A 17,737-nucleotide genomic window follows, 5' to 3' on the forward strand; every position below is an offset into this window, starting at 1 on the left:
CTGAACTCCTGGGCTTAAGCGACCCTTCCACCTCAGCCCCTCAAAGTGTTGGGATTACAGGTGTGAGGCACCAAGTGTGGTCCACTCCCTACTTTTTAAAATTGTGTTTGTTTGGTAGATTACTTATCAAACACTAACACAGTTTGTCACAAGATGAGAGGATATTTGAATATAAAGAATCTATTAATGCTATTATGCATTAGTTATTATTTTATAATAAAGGTTATTAGTAAATTTTCTAAGGAAATGGAGCAAAACTCAAGCTCCCAATAGATAAGTGAGAAAAAGTTATAAAATAAAAACTTATAAATGAGGAATAAGCACTAAACAAGCCCATGAAGGAATATTTATTAACCAAAAAAAAAAAAAGAAAATTAAAATAAAGAGAATAGGGAGTTTATATTTTTCTTTGTAATAAATGCTAAACTATTTTATTATTTTGAAATGCTAGCATTCACTGGTGGGAAAAATATAGAGAACCACTGTATTTTTGTTATTTGTGTATATAGTCTGTGGTGAAATGATATTTACAATTTACCCAGAGAAATTACCATTTGTGTCCATGCCTGGAAATTTATCATAAATCAGTAATTCAATAAAGGAAAAATCTATTTACTCAAAATGCCTATTGAAATACTTTACCAGGAAAGAAAAAAATGGATAATAATCTAATAACCAGTAATAGAATTATTAAAAAATATAGCATATCAATGGGAAGAAATAATGTAAAAGCAGTACATTAATTCTAATGTGTTTATAACGGAAGACTACAAACAGAACTTTCAAAGTGACTGAACCAAGTAAAAATCCATATGCATGCTAACATAGATTGAATGCCAATAATTTTAATAATATATATTTTAAGTTGTGATGACATAGCAACTTTTCTTCTGCTTTAAAAATTGTTACATTATTCTGGGTTTAAATAAAATAAACATATACTGAAACATGAAATGACGGCAGTGAAGTGTATTCCTTAGAAGTAAGTACATGTTGCAAAGAGAGAGTGAGATTTATTCGGATTTTCACTTTTGTACCATCCTTTCACTTATCAGTATATAAAAGAGGTTTAAATTGTTTTCGTTATAAGTTAACCTTGCCCAGTGTTTGAATAGTGCATTTTTTAAGTACATATTTTAATATTTAGTTCAACAGGTTCCAACAATCATAAAACAGTCAAAAGTCCAAGTTGCCTTTCCCTTCGATGAGTATTTTCAAATTGAATGTGAAGCTAAAGGAAATCCAGAACCAACGTGAGTATTCTTTCAAACTAAGTGATTCTTCAAATGTGCACTGTTCTTTATGCTGTTCTATACTCTTACCATCATAAACTTGTTGGACTATGAATCTGCACATGATTAAAGCTAAGGGTTTACAAAAAAATAATATCCATGCAAACAGAAATAAAATTTGGTTATTTTACATATGTTCTTCTGCCAGTTGAATTTATTTTGACCATAAACTAAGGGCTGTTATTAAAATACTTAGAGTAGTCTTTGGTACAGCAGAAATACTCAACAGTCCCTTAGTCTACAAATAAATAAGGTAGCTAAAAACTAGAAGATCCTTTATTCTACTTAGTAAAATGTAGCATTTATTAAGTCAAAGTTTGTAAACATCATTCCACACATATTCATAATTGTATGTCTTTAAATTTAAACATCTTATTCTGTGGATAGGTTGTTACTTGATTTTTTTTTTAAGCTGTCATAGAAATATTGTCATCTCAAGTGGCAGAGTACTATTTGCATGATATACTACTATCTAGTATTATTTTATTTTATAATTAAATAATTGTTATTCTAGGTGACCATAATCACTGATGAACTTTTTTGAAATACCTCCTATTTTTGGGGAGGGAGAAGAAAATGTACACGTATTGAAGTGAGAAGGGAGAATTCCCAATATTAAAATTCTACGTGATTCTAAAATGGAAAGCAAAGCTACATACTTTTATTAATCTGCATGATTATCTCATATTCATTAAGAATATACATATTTGATGAAAACTGATGATTTTCAATTGTATCATGACTATTATTATTGCCTGATAATTTGATATTTAATAATCATTAGTGACCCATTAACATGCTAAATTATAATTATTTCTATGTTTAAATGGAATATATTCAATCAATATATGTAAGTATAAATAGAATCACAATGGAATGAAGGGTAGTTTATTAATCAGCATGAATATATTGATCAATATCATGATATATTAATATTAATTAGCTGAATTATTATGTCAAAAAGTAATACCATACACTTGTCAACAGTGAAATGTAAAACACACAGAGAGATGTAAGATAAGTCAGGAGGGTAGCTGGGTAGGCCTACTCTTAATGAGAATACATGTCCGTGAAGGTGTGTTATTCCTGTTGGAAGACTAATCACATAGATTAGTGTAAGAATATGGTTTCCTGAAATATACCCAAATTTACATGGGTAATTCCAATATACAATGCTGAGTACAATCTAATTGAGAAGTCATTATTTGTCTATCAGACTGATAAAGATTTAAAGAGACTTTTAATGTCGTCGTTCATAGAACTGTCACTCTAGCATACTGGGGTGGGAATTTAACTGTGTACATTTTTCTTCTAGAATATAATTTTGCAACATTTATCAAATACTATAAAAAAGTTTTTAATTATTGCTTTCTTAATCTCATTTCTAAGGAAGTGGCATATTGAAATATTTGGACAAGTACCAAAGAATAAATATATAGAGTTTTTTCTTACAATATTGTTCATAAAAGGAAAGACATTGAAATGGTTAAAAGTAATTAAAATAGTAACCATATGACAGAAGATAACGTAGCTATAAAAATTGTCTTTAGTATCATTATAATAATGGAAAAATCCAGTTGGCCAAATTGTATATTCAGTGTGGTTAGAATATGTGAAAAAATTCTAAAAATACTAATAGGAAATATTATCAAATGTAATAAATATCATATTATCAAATGATAAATATTATTTAAAATTTATCAAATAAATATTATCAAAAATAATAATAGCTTGTGTATTTTGGGATTTTGAGCGAGTTCTTTACACACACACATACATGAACAGAAATTATATATGTTTCTTGTAATCTCCAGAATATTAATAATAATCTTATGTTACCTTTCTAATGAAAAAATAAGCAAATAATTTTAGTTTAAAAAAGCAAAAGCTAATTTCGATTTTAATCTTCTCATTTGTCAAGCTTTTTTATGGACAGTAATATTTCTCAGATTCTTCTGAGACCCTTATTTATATCCTGTTATATTCCATTAAGTACATACTTTTTATCATAAACTGTCTTGGTTTTGTCATTTTTATGCAGTTGTTAATAAGTACTCTAAAAATATGTTATTATTTTTCAGGATTATTAAGTTTAGTTTTATTTTTTAGATTTACGTGGACTAAGGATGGCAACCCTTTTCATTTCACTGACCATCGGATAATTACATCTAATAATTCAGGAACATTCAGGATCCCAAATGAGGGGCACATATCTCACTTTCAAGGGAAATACCGCTGCTTTGCTTCAAATAAACTGGGAATCGCTATGTCAGAAGAAATAGAATTTATAGTTCCAAGTAAGTGCTATAATGGGAATTTCATTTTACAAATGTTCTAGTGAAGTGTTAAATAGGAGTTATATTGGGTTCCAATGAAATAAAGCAATTATTAATTAAATCAACTTATATATGTCTTGTGTTTTATTTATAAGGAAAAATTTCCTCCAGGTTTTGACACTTAAAATTGAATGACCTTAGAAAACAACATAATTTGACTCTGTTTCAGTAATCTTATATCTAACATGGAAAAATACAATATCTGCTTTGCCTTATATGATGAGATTTAAACATATTATTAGCTAAACTTTGCTAAATTCAATGCAGTAATAGATAATCCCAAAACCTCTATGTAAACACGAAGTTATTCCTTGATAAAGCAATTTGCCGTGGGCCTGGCAACTCTTCAGGGCAACTGTTTTTCCTGCAGCCTTCTGGCTGAGCTCAGCTAATGAAGACATCATCATTCTGTGGTTGCCTCTTGTGAAACATGCCATTTTGGTCAAAGAGTCTGGGTCAGGAACATGAAAAATTGTATACAGGCTCTTCAACGCTTCTGACAAGAAGTTACACAGGCAAACTCCTTACTCATGTTTTGTTAGGTGGGGCAAAGCAAGTTGCATAGTCCCACCTAACATCAATAATGATGCTCATTAGGAGAGGAGAACCAACTATTGCTAATGTTAACCATAAATAAAAATTATGTAAAACTGCAAGACACTTTGCTATTAGTGGTGTATTTATCAGTAATTGTTCCCTGAGGTAGTGTACTTTATTGGTAGCTTCTTTGCCCTATGTTCATGGGATATCCATGACCACCTTTTATATTTGATCATGTTTTCTCACTGTTCTTAAGATATCCACCATTACCCAATTTTAGCCAAAGCTTTTATAGGGTAAATTGTTAAGTATAAAACTGTCAGCCAGATTCTATTAGGAAGTTCTTCTTTTAGAGTCCTAGACATGAAAGTATTTCAAAGAAAGTTCTAGGACTTGCAAAATATGAACATTTGTTTCTGGGGGTTCAGAATGCCCACAAACTTCAGAAAAACAAATGATGAAGAATCTTTAACCCAAAAATTCAGGGAGGGCATTGTATTAAAATTATCCTAAAGTCCTTATATAATTCTAGAGGAAGGAATATAGGCCAAATTTAGACTCAGAAATAAGGTGTGCATTGTAAAACTTATAGAGTATTTATCCTAAAATTATAGGAAAAAAGTATTATCACATTATGTGGTTGATGGGGGCGGGGGAAAAAAATAAAGGAGAGAAAATAATGTGAGAAAGCGGAAAGAAAAAGATAGAAATAAATTCAAATATATCACAAATCAAAGATAAAAGTAAATAGAATAAATGCTTTGAGTTAAAAAAAAGCTATAAACTTTTTACAACACATCTATCTAAACCATAAGGATACAGAATTGTTGAAATGAAAAGATGGAAAAGATATCCCAGATAAATGCTTTCCAAATGAAGGTAGGTATGACCATATTATTATCAGTCATAACAGATTTTATTTGTAAAAGCCTTCATGGAAATTAATTTACTAGACATATGTAATATTAAAATGCATGAAGCAAAAATAGAACTACAAACAGAAATAGATAAATTCATAATAATGAGATTTTAACATATCTTCTTCATTATTTGCTAACTCAAGCAGAGAAAAACATCAGTAAGCACATAGAAGATTTAAAAGTACAATCACAAGCTCCATCTAATGAAAGCATATAGGATATTGTAACTAAAACAGCAAAATGAGTTTTTTCATACACACAAGGTAAAAGGTTATATTTGATGATGTATTTGGTCTATGAGGAAAACATCAAAATGCAATTAACTTAGAAATCAATAATAAATAGAAAACTTAAAAAACTTCTATCTTTGAAAACTAATAAATATATTCCTAAGTGAGTCGCAGGTCAAGTACCAAATGGTAAGGAAAATAGAATATATTTTGAAGTGATGACAGTAAAAATGCTACATAAGAAAACATGTTTGATGCAGTGAAAGCATTATTTAGAGGGATCTTTATCATTTTAAATACATATTAGAAAAATATAAAGTATGAAAATTAATGATCTTAGCTTATTAGGTAACATAATTTTAGGATAAAAATGAATTAGTTAATTTAAGGCAACAGAATAAACTACAGTGAAGGGAGAAAATAGTATAAAAGCAGAAAATAAATTCAATAAAGTGGTATGTAATTTTTGTAGTGAAAGTATCCATATTTATTAAAAAACATTAAAAAGATCTAGATAAATACAAAATAAGTAAGCTATTTCTATTTATTGGAAGAACCAATACAGTTAAAATGCTTATTCTTGATGTGTTGATATATAGAAGAATTGAAATCAGAACGCCTATAGTTTGGTTTTTATTTCTCTGTTTGTGGAATGTGACCAGCTGATTCAAAAATATATTTGAGGAGCAAAGGGCAAAATTTGGTAGAAATTCTTAAAGAATAACAAGTCATAAGGACTTCTTCTTTTCAGAAATCAAGATTCAGCATAACACTTTAGAAATTAAGCAATTATGGCTTTGTGCAGGGTTAGACAAATCAGAATAGCATAGTAAACCCAGAAACAAACCCTCACATATGTAAAATCAGTTGAGGGAGTTAGCATGTTAGCATGGATTTCTCTCTCTCTCTCTCTCTCTCTCTCTCTCTCTCCCCCCCCCCCCTCTCTCCCGCTCTCTTTACTTTGAACTAAACATTGTGGAACAATTGATAATTCACACAGAGAAACATTTATATGGACTTGTACCTCGTATCATATAAAAAATCATTCAGAGTGGATAAAAGCCTGAACAATGAAAGGAAAAAACGTTTTAGAAAGTTAGACAATTCAAACAATATATTTATCATCAGGGTCATAAATACAGAGAAAGATTTTTTTTTCTTTCTTCTTTTCTTTCTGGCTTGTTTGTTTTTGACAGGAACTCACTCTCTCCAGGTCAGGCTGGAGTGCGGTGATGCAGTCATGGCTTCATGGCTTGAACTCCTAGGTTCAAGTGATCCTCCCATCTCAGTCTTCTGAGTAACTAGGACTACAGGAAAGTGCTACTGTGCCTGGCCAATTTTTGTTTTTATATTTTTTTGTAGAGATGGGGTCTCACTATGTTGCCCAGGGTGGTCTTGAACTCCTAGCCTCAAGCAATCTTCCTGTCTCAGTGTCCCAAAGTGCTGAGATTTACAGGCATGAGCCACCATGCCCAGCGTGGGGTGATTTCTTTAGTCATATTAAAGCCTCATGAAGGAAATCATTAAGAATATGTTCTCCTACGTTTTATTTTAGATCCTTCTTTTATCGAAAGATTCTAGGAAGAAAGTAAATACAAAAATAAGCCACAACTCAAAAAAATATTGACAATGCATATAACTAAACATAGTATGTATTCATAAATAATTTTACAAATCTTTAGAAAAAATAAAAATGACGAAGTGGCAGCATATATAAACTTGAACCTCAGACTGGAAGGCCAATAAAAATGTGAAAATGTGTTCAACATCATTAGTTACCAGAAATAGACCTATTGTAACCCTAGTGATAAAAGCACTTGATTCTACCCAATTAGGAAATATCAGAAAATCTGAGAATAAAAATTTTAGGTTGCAATATACAGCCAAGAGAATACTTATCCACTACCGATGACAGTCCAGTTTACTGCTTGATCTTTGGAAAACGTTTTGTAATCCCTTCCTTAGTTGAAGATGCTCTTACTTATGACCCAATAACTCCATTCCCTCGCTCATGTGCATGTGCCTCTTGTCCATATATACCAGGAAGATTTGTTGTCACATTGTTTGGATTTAAAAATATGCTGGAAAAAAATACAACAGGCCACTCAAAGTAGAATGGATCAATGCATTGTGCTCTATTCATATCAAAAATACTACACAATAGTGAAAAAAACGTCAAGAATATGTCGAGCAATAAAAGTAAATCTTGGAGAAAGTGAAATACGTAAACGAGGCTGGCGGATCACGAGGTCAGCAGATCGAGACCATCCTGGCTAACACAGTGAAACCCCGTCTCTACTAAAAAATACAAAAAATTAGCCGGGCGTGGTGGCGGGCACCTGTAGTCCCAGCTAATCGGGAGACTGAGGCAGGAGAATGGTGTGAACCCAGGAGGCGGAGCTTGCAGTGAGCCAAGATGGCGCCACTGCACTCTAGCCTGGGCGACTGAGCGAGACTCCATCTCAAAAAAAAAAAAAAAAAAAGAAAGAAAGAAATACGTAAAACTGACTACAATTTTGACTGATATAATTTTATGGTAAAATTATAATGAAAAATAAGAGAATGGTAAAAACAATATTCCTGACAGTAGTTGCCTGCAATGGAAGTGAAAATCGGAAAATGGAAGTGGGGGTTCAGACCAGCACCAGACAAAAAGGTGATGATGATATTCCTATTTTGTAAAATGGGTAGTCAGTGAATGGATTTCCATTGTATTTCTTTCTTTGTGTTTTTTACATTTATTCTGTAAACAATCATTTTACATTCTTAAAATGAGTAAGCGTGAAGCATCCTGATTTGTCTCAAGTGGACATTTCTGAGTTACTGAGATATTTTAGCATCAGAGCAGTGACATATCAACCTGGAAATTGTCCTCAGGAGTTTGGATTTGAATTGACAATAAATAGAAAATGTCCATGAATCCTGGATTAGAAAGTATTGTCATGAAAATTGTGGTTGATAATAGTGAAACTACATATTACATTTATATAGTTAACTGAAATAAGTTAAGACCAGAGAAAGAGACAGATTAAACATCTGTTGTAGGAGGCAAGTCATGAGGGTGATTCCTAACCTAAATTCTAGTGGTTGCTATGGAGACACAAAAGAAAAGGAAGCAGCTAGATCTATTGCAAAGAAAAGAATGGCAGGATTTGGTTTAAGATTCTGCAATTAAAGAATTTCAATTTTTTTCTGTCATTATCTAGGCAGACCAAGTGAAGATATGAACAATATAAGGATAATTCTGACCAGAATATGAGTATTGTATTAAGAGATGGGAGTTGGATCTGAGCTACGTTGTTGGATAATTGCTCTTTTTTTTTTTCTTTGCTGCTGCTGCAGAAAAGAGCAAAATAAATTAGGTTTCTTATGCATCATTTCCAGCCTCTCCAGAAATTACTTCATCATCTGACAGCTTTCTGCAACCATCTATATATTGAATAGTAACCCAACCCAATCCTTAGGAGTTTATAAATCAGAGACAATTTAAAGCTTCCTACAATCTTTAATCGATTATTCTCTTAAACTGTAGAGAATTGGTTCTTCTCATATATTGATAGAAACTTTGTGATTCAAATGTTAGAGTTTCTACTTCCCAATCTCCTGTTAACAAACAGAAACCTTTGTATACAACGTTGAGTTTTCTATTTTTAACAACATTGCAGTTAAGTTTGCTAGGGAAAGAGTGAAAGAAAAAACAACAACCACCACCAAAGAAACAGAATGTACCATTTTTATATACCTAAAAAATTATTTAACTAAATGTGTTATCCAAGACATGGCATAGGGATTTTGTCAGTGAATTATTCAACAATCATCCTGAAACTCCCATAATACACCAGCCACTTTCTAGTAATTTGGGATCTAACAGTGAATAAAAACAAAGACTGTCCTCCAGAAATGTACATCCTGTGCATGCATATGGTGATTGGATCTGGAAAAGAAGGGAGCTACTCTCTTGCCTTCATTATCCAACTATCAATAAGGTTAAAATGATAATAGAAATTATCCTAATTTGACTGTTGAATACTACTCACCCTTCAGTGCACAAATCAGATTTCTCCACTTAGCATTACTGGCCTAATCCAGCCTAGATTATTTTTTTCTTTTTTCTGAGTTTTTAAACAACTTTTTTGTTTGTTTGTTTTTGTTTTGAGACAGGATCTTGCTCTGTTGCCCAGGCTAGAGTGCAGTGGTACAAACACGGCTCACTGCAGCCTCATCCTCTTGAACTCGAGCGATCCTCCCACCTAAGCCTCCCCAGTAGCTGGGACTACAGGCATGTACCACCACGCCCAGCTATAAACAACTTTTTTGAAGTATAATTTACATGTCATAAATTTTACTTGTTTTAAGTGTATAATTAATACTTTTTATACATTATTTATTTATTTATCTTACAGATGAGGTCTTGCTATGTTGCCCACACTGGTCTCAAACTCCCGGGCTTAGGTGATCCTCCTGCTTCAGCCTCCTGAATAGCTGGGATTATTGGCACATGTCACTATGCTCGGCCAATGACTTTTTAGCAATTTTTTTTTAGTGAAATATCATTATAGTCTAGTATTAACACTTTTCCATCACCACAAAAAGATTTCTTGTGCCCATTTGCAGTCACTCTCTGTTCCCACCTCCAGGCCAGAGGCAACCACCAATCAACTTTCTGCCTCTTTAAATGTCCAGAAATGGACATTTCATATAAGTGGAATCATGTATATGGTGTTTTTCATATGTCTTCTTTCACTTAGCATGTTTTGGAGGTTCATCCCTGTTGTAGCATATATCAGTAGTTTGTTCCTCTATATTGCTGAACAGTATTTCACTACGTGGATATCATTTACTGTTAATCTATCCACCAGTTGATGAACGTTTGAATTATTTCCATTTTTGGCTATTATAAATAGTCATGCTGCAAATTCTCTGGGGTTATTAAAACATTTAGTTGTGTACTGTTTGGGACAGTCTATCAATTGTCATATGTATTAATTAGGATCCATAAGAAAGAGAAAATACACCAGACTATCATATCCTTCCTGTTCTGCATTGCCTCGTAGATGTCACAAGAATGCATACTATATTTGATTGATTTATTGGTTGATAGGCTGAAGAATAAAAGAATGAATAAAAGTAACAATGCAATTTGCACATCCTATTAAAATAGTCTAAGAAATGGCCAAAAAGGATGAAATCTTCTGTATAATAATTTAATGAAAACTAATTAGAAATATTCATGTGCTAGGTTTCTACATTTGTGTTAACATAACTTCCTCAGATTCCTCAGGACAATTTCCAAAAGATAAACTCTGTCTTTTTACTGTCCTGATTTTGGAGTGGGAGTGTAGGAAACCTGGGTGTTGTAGCCTATGCTAAATTCTCCTACTATTAAGTGCAAACCAGCAAAAACAGATCAATTTGTTCAATTAAGGGTGCAACGTTGAATTCTAAAGCTTTAATTAAGTTTGAGGATTTTACTCTGATTCACCAAAGTATGTGAATGCCTGGAATGAAATGGGCTGGATTGGGTGTCCTTCCTTAGCATGAATTCATTATGAGCTCATGGACTGAAAGCCAGTGTTATTTCTCTGTAGTCCTAAGTGGATTAATGGGGTACTCTGCAGGAAATGGGAATCAATTAAATCTCTTTACTGACGGAAACTGGAGTTAGGGGTGATAAAGTATGTGCACTCAGTAGCATGCATTTGTGACAATGATGGCAGACTGTGAGCAATTTGCCAAGCATCTTTAAGTGAAATGTACGGCACTCGAAAGCTCACCAGGCCAGTCCTATAAACAGAGTGCCAAGTCAAAATAGATAAAGCTTTTTGGTATGGGAAGATTCATCCAATGATAGAAAAAGGGGAAATAATTCAATAAGCAAATCATAGGTTCTACATGAAAAGCACAGCATTTTCTTCCCTCTGTCCTTCCATCTCCTCTGAAAATGTTACTTCAAATAATTACACAAAATCACAGAAGCTGTTAAGATGCAGGCTATAGAGAAAATCAGGAGCAGCAGCAGAAGAAAATTCTGTTCCTTTGCCCACCTTGTCTCTATGCATTTGGCTGTACCATGCAAAGTGAAAATATTTGAGGAGTAGCCAACATGTATTGAATAATTATTAAGTGCTTGGTCCTATTTTAATCGATTCATGTGAAATATTTAAATTTCAACATAAATCAAATGAGTTAGGTGTTATTACATTTTCCATTTATGAATGAGGACACTGAAACATATTAAGTAGCACATTCAAAGATCATGTAGGAAGAGATGAAGCCAGGACTCAGGCCCAAGCAGCTAACTTCAGTGTTTATGGATAACGTGATGCCACATGGTGTTGTCTATACTTTGATGACTCAGGTAACACATCCTATAGATCAGCAAAAAGGCATTGTACTTCTTTGTTGAAAATACCTTGATACTAGATTACAGTATCATCTAGAAATAGGAAAATATAAGGAAACCTTCTATTTTATTCCTTGAGTGCCAGAGAAAGATAATCTGTAGTGTTGCATAACATGGTAGCGGTTAAGAGGCCAGCGATTTTGTTTTGTTTTTTTTTTTCATCAAAATGATTAATTAGCGTGAATTGTTTTTAGTTAAAGTTCCCTGATGCCATTTCACTACTACTCTTCACTATTAGGCATGTTGGCATGATGGGATTACACAGCTTAGGTTTTATTATATCCCTACCCTTAAGAAGCTTCTACCCTGGTGAGGCGTTTGAGGAGTCTAGAGAGATGAATTCAAAGGATTCTAAGACGCCAAAGGAAAACAAAATGAGATACAGAAAGGTGAAGATATTGGTCTGAATCTTTGTAACCAGTTAGTTTTCTAGTGCCTGCGCTAGAACCTAGTTTATGCTACAGGATATTCTATAGATATAAATTCTGTTTTCAGAAGACTTCTTTATTTCAGGAATGTTATTTTTTTTATATATATTACACTGAAATAATTGTGATGATGAGTTTTCAAAACTCATTGACAGCACCTGAAGACTTAGAGCTCCTGCAAATTTTGTATTTGCAGGTTGGTTTTGCCTTGATAGTTCTGGTAATAAGATTCACGTGCAGCTAACTTGTCTGTAGGAAAGTTTTTCCATGACAGATTTTAACTGGGAAAGTTTTCAAAAACCTACATGTGAATATATTTGAATGTCACTTATACCCCTGGTGTTAGTTGTTGCTAGAAATCTGTCCATGACACTGAATAATAAATGTGAAAGCCTCGTTGAGAAGAGTGAAGAGATACATGCTGTGATGTGCTTGCTTTGCTTTGCTGATGCAAATAAATTAATAGTGGCATTAGATAGAAAGGAAATTGATCTCATCTAGACTTGGTTATAATGGGATTTCCAAACATTCTTGAAGTTCTGCTTAGCTAGACTGTTATTTGCAAGTTGATTCTGATCCCTTTGCAGAGAGGCCATTGAGGATCAAGTCCCATCTTGTTGAACCACAGTTAAATGATTTTTGGTTTTGGTGTTGATGAAGTACCCATGTGAAATATATTGGCAAGATAAAGGAGTGTAGTCACCTCATGTACAGAAAAAATTACTGTTTTTAATTTACTTTTAAAAAGTATTACATTTGTCCAAACTCAACAATGCTAATGTTTATCACGAGATAAACACAGTAAATGCCACTGGTTGGAGTTATTTTTAAATGGAGCCATTTCTTTATTTGAATTGAAGTTAACTTCATGTCTGCTGTTGTGTTATAGTAATTAAATTTCGCATTTATCTGTGAATGTTAAAATTTTCACTTTTTATCATGCCATCAAACTCACTAAATAGTTTCAAAGTCAAAGGATAAGACATAAAAAATCCTGAAAAAGTAATGCCATTTATATCTCTTCTAAAACCTTAAATTTATTGATGTATAAGTATGCATCCCTGTTTTCCAATATTAATTTTGTGTTTAGTTGAAAGCTGTTCTGAAGATTTATGGCATGTGATAACAGTTTTGGTAGAGTTCTAAATTTTCTTTTCTTTTTTATTGTTGGTGCCTTAGAAGCCAGTTGAATTACAAATTTACATTTTCAGAATTAGAATTGTATAATCTAGATTTATTTAATGCAAGGATGCTAATGCTTCACTGGCAGTATTATCTGTTCGAATTGCGAGATTTTTTTGTATGCTCTCAGGGAGCAGCTCTCCAATTAGGGATTTATACATCTTATTAATTAATTACTTTACAATAGATATTATCCAGTGAACTGTGTATTCATATTAGGCACTGTATAGTTTGCTTGTTATCGAAGTGGATTACATGCCCTTTCCATTTTCTAATCCATATTTTATTTCCTCTGCCGCCAAGATCTTGTATCTGAGTATAGATTCACCAACTACCCAGCAGCACCAATAACTTCAATGCCAGTGTTTACTGGACTTCAGATATAGCGAATAAAACTAAACAAGTGGTTTGAATTTGGAGATTTGGGTACACAAACGTTTTGTATATTACTATGCCTTATGTATATAAGGTGTACTTTCTGCAAAATGTTTTCCATAACATTTGCTGTCAATCAAAGCCAAGGCTTTACCAAATAGATAGCATGATATTTTATCTACAAGCTCTTAATGTAGTGAATATACTAAACACACATTCCTGCTGTTTGAGGGAAATTTCATGCTACCTATAGCAAAAATGTGATTCAAAGATGGATGCTATTTCAAAAATGTTTCCAGAGACTTTCTAAAAGAAATCTCATGGAATGAGAATGAGTTGAGCAAGAGGAAATCCACTAAAAGACTATCACATGGCTGAATGTATAAAGAGAACCAAAGTCTGCCTTCCGAAATTGCAAAGGCAGTGTAATAACCACACCGCCCCCTGCAATGTTAAGCTTTGAAAGGTCCTTGAATTTAGACAAAAAGCAATTCACTGTAACCAGCTGGTGCATCAATAAGAGAAATGTCAGCAAATTCCCTCAACCTCTAAAGGCGTGGATGGGGGTTAAGGGGCTATAGGACAAATATATAGGAAGTGCACAAAGCTTCTCAATAAGAAAATTTACAGTAAATTAGTAAACCTTTAGATTTCCAAGAACAATGAAAATTGGCTGTGAATCATAATTTAAGAATGAAATAAACAAATAGAATACCTTCTAATGAATTCCATCAAGTCGGGACTGTTATAAACACCTTCCTAAGATCCTTCTCCTCCACAAGAGACTGTGTAATTCTATAATAGAAATTTCCCCAACAAAAGTTGAAAGACATCAATGTAATGCTCAGGAAGAATACATTTTGAATATCCTTATAAAATCAATACTTCCATAAAAATATGAAACTTTGGTGTCAGATTTCAAATTCTGCACAATTCTGACTTATATTCTTATTATAACTGCATTGCTCTTTTAAGAAATTGACTCCAGTGTGGGGAGGAAACAATAGGCTGAAATATTTATAAGTCTTATTTCCTACATCAATTCCATTTCATTTAAATTTTTATTTACTGGGAGTAATTTCAATGCGGATGGCTCTTTTTGCAACTTAAAGTGGTCAAATTTGGCTTTTCATTGTATTCTTACCATTTTCTCCATATGGGCTTAGAAGTTTTTATTTAGTGTGGTTAATGCACTGAATGGAATATTTGCCAATTACATTCAAGGCCTTCCCAATAAAGCGAGAGTTAGAGGTATGTAACTGCTCAAAGTGAAATCAGTGTTTGGAGAAAAAGATTTAACATCTATCAAAGCTAAAGCAAGAAAATCCTGTGACTCTGGGTTTATATCTCTGCCCAGAGAAATATGCACAAGTATGTTATTGCCTTCTTGTTATCACATAACAAAAATATTATTGTCTGGGGTTTCAAAATGCAGAAGTATTTTTAAAGTTATGTAAAGATGCACACCAGTTTCTTAATAGTATTTATCTCTGCAGGGGAGACGTAAGAACCAGGATCTGTAGCATATAATTTATTAAAATTGCCCAATTTTGAAAAAAAAAAGAATGCATTAAGATATTTGTTGTTATAGTCAAAGTTAATTTTAAAATAACACATTGAAATGATTTTTTACACCAGGTGTTCCAAAATTCCCCAAAGAAAAAATTGACCCTCTTGAAGTGGAGGAGGGAGATCCAATTGTCCTCCCATGCAATCCTCCCACAGGCCTCCCACCTTTACATATTTATTGGATGAATATTGGTAAGTAATGCTCTGTTCCATCAAAAAAGGGGGATATTTTAATTCTATCCATCGTATCAATAACACAATGAATCCAAAGACTAAATAAAAATAAAGATCTCTTTTTTTTTTTTCATATTTGAAGAGGAGATGCTACTAATATTATAAGGTTTGTCTATGAAAGACAATACTTTCTATATTTCAAACAGTGCACTTACCTTTGGAATATAGATCATGTGAAAGCTGAGGATGGCATGGGTTTGTGTTGCTAGCTTCATCTTTCTATTTTAGTAATGCTCTACCTGCTAATTGCAGTCACCTACTGATAAATTAGTATTAACTTTTTTGCTTAATTTTCTAAAAGGTTTGCTGACTCCGATCTGAAATTCTAGCTTTGTAAAGTCCACTTCTAGTATATGCCTTAGCAATGCTTTCTACATGTTTTCTCACTGTGAACCATAGAGAAAAATGCTATTTGTACAGCACTGAGAAGAAAGCAAATGAAGCTACTCTTAGGTACAGCCAATTGTTCCAGACGTCAGTTCCCCTAGAACCTTCCAGGCTGCAACCAGAACAGGTAGATTAATATCACAGATAAAACTTTTGGAGAGCTTTTTGTTTTTTATTTTTAAGTCATGTTTTAAATAAACGTGATTCTCAGAAAATAATTAGGGCATTGTCCGCATTGACCAGTTTTCAGTTAAGCCAATTCAGATTCATAGAGCAGAGGTAGAGACCGAGATGATAAACAGTTTACCACTGTTTGTCTACTAGCGGCCTTCTTTGGTTAATGGTAAAAAGCATGCTCCCAAGGGTTTTCCTGCTGTTTTTGTTTTGTTTTGTTTTCCTTTTTGCTCATTGTTCCTGTAGTAAGACCAGACTTGACAGGAATTAAAGAGCAAACAGGAAAAATCAAATGAAATAATAATATAAAAGAAAATGAAAAAGGAAGATGAAGCACAATAAGGGACAATTGCCCTTTTCAATGGCAAGATATCTCTTTTCAGAATTAGAACACATCGAACAAGATGAAAGAGTATACATGAGCCAAAAAGGAGATCTATACTTCGCAAACGTGGAAGAAAAAGACAGTCGCAATGATTACTGTTGCTTTGCTGCATTTCCAAGATTAAGGACTATTGTACAGAAAATGCCAATGAAACTAACAGTTAACAGTTGTAAGTCCAAATAATTTATTGTTTCATCATGTATGCTGAATGCAAATGTGTCTGTAATTTCCTTCTGGCTGAAGCCGTTTAAATCTGGGTTGATATTTCCCGCCATTGTTCAGTTCAACTCTAGAGACTTCATCCAGATGAAATAGACATCTGCAGCTGCAGATTCACAGTAGCTCTGTCTCTCACAGCCAGGAAATCAAATCTCAATTCACAGGACAAATGTATTTCATCTGACGTCTGCAGGATCTTGTCATTTTCAGTGGGTGAAATATACAATGAAATTCCAGGGTTTTCTAAGCAAATCTTGGGCATTGATTCACTGTGATCTTGGATAAACTGGCAGACTGAAAATTGGGGAGAAAACAACAGAGGCAAAAAAAAAAAAAGGAAATTTTTATCACCAAATTGGCAAACTTACTTGAATTGCTCCTTTCCCTACTTGATTCTGCAGATGCCAGCCTGGGTTCCCAAATGGGGAAAGTAATTAGAGGGAGGAAGAACCGTCAGATTCAAAGGGAAGAAATAATCCACAACAGTTTACTGACTGAATAATTGGCCCTGGTATAGTCGAAAGTTGGCATTACCATTTCATTGTTTAATTTGGTCCGTGATTTTTTTCATTTTTATGTGTAGATACGCCATGCCAGGGCTTCACTATAACGTTCTTCTAGTAGCCTCAGTTCTCTTTATTGGAGCTATGACTTGAATCTTCTCCACTTGGGTTCATCTGTGGTAATTCAAGATTAAACTCACTATAATTATTTTCTACGTAAAACTATATTCCCAAAGGCAATGTTCTAGTGAAGCATGGTTCTACACCATTTTGTAATTTTTCTAAGACAAAAATATGACTTTTCATTCTTTATTGATACCAGCATCCACCATTATGTTTGTGTTTTTTCCTTCCATTTTTTTATTTCAGTAAAGCATGCTAATGACTCAAGTTCATCCACAGAAATTGGTTCCAAGGGTAAGTTGAACCCATGTGGAGTGTTGACTTTTGTTTATAGCTCATTGTCATTTCAGATTTTGAATTTTTTCTTTAATATCCTCTTAAGTTTATTACAATACTGTTATTAAGAAAAACATCTTAACTTAGAGGGTTCTATTGTC

General features: G+C 33.1%; 1 protein-coding gene across 5 annotated transcripts in view; it reads left to right on the forward strand.

The window, feature by feature from the left end:
• Nucleotides 1-17,737, forward strand: part of LOC105479605 (cell adhesion molecule L1 like) — a 213,364-nt gene that overhangs the window by 129,886 nt on the left and 65,741 nt on the right. For 4 of the 5 annotated variants that reach the window (XM_011737622.2, XM_011737628.3, XM_011737624.3 and 1 more), the window contains exons 4-8: nt 1,148-1,253; nt 3,402-3,589; nt 15,345-15,467; nt 16,454-16,624; nt 17,547-17,594. In XM_011737622.2, coding sequence (XP_011735924.2) covers nt 1,148-1,253; nt 3,402-3,589; nt 15,345-15,467; nt 16,454-16,624; nt 17,547-17,594 — 636 coding nt within the window. The remainder of the gene's footprint in view (nt 1-1,147; nt 1,254-3,401; nt 3,590-15,344; nt 15,468-16,453; nt 16,625-17,546; nt 17,595-17,737) is intronic. The other variant, XM_011737625.2, reaches the window with a different exon arrangement.

This window comes from Macaca nemestrina, chromosome 2 (genome assembly GCF_043159975.1).
Source record: "Macaca nemestrina isolate mMacNem1 chromosome 2, mMacNem.hap1, whole genome shotgun sequence".
Lineage (NCBI taxonomy): Eukaryota > Metazoa > Chordata > Mammalia > Primates > Cercopithecidae > Macaca > Macaca nemestrina.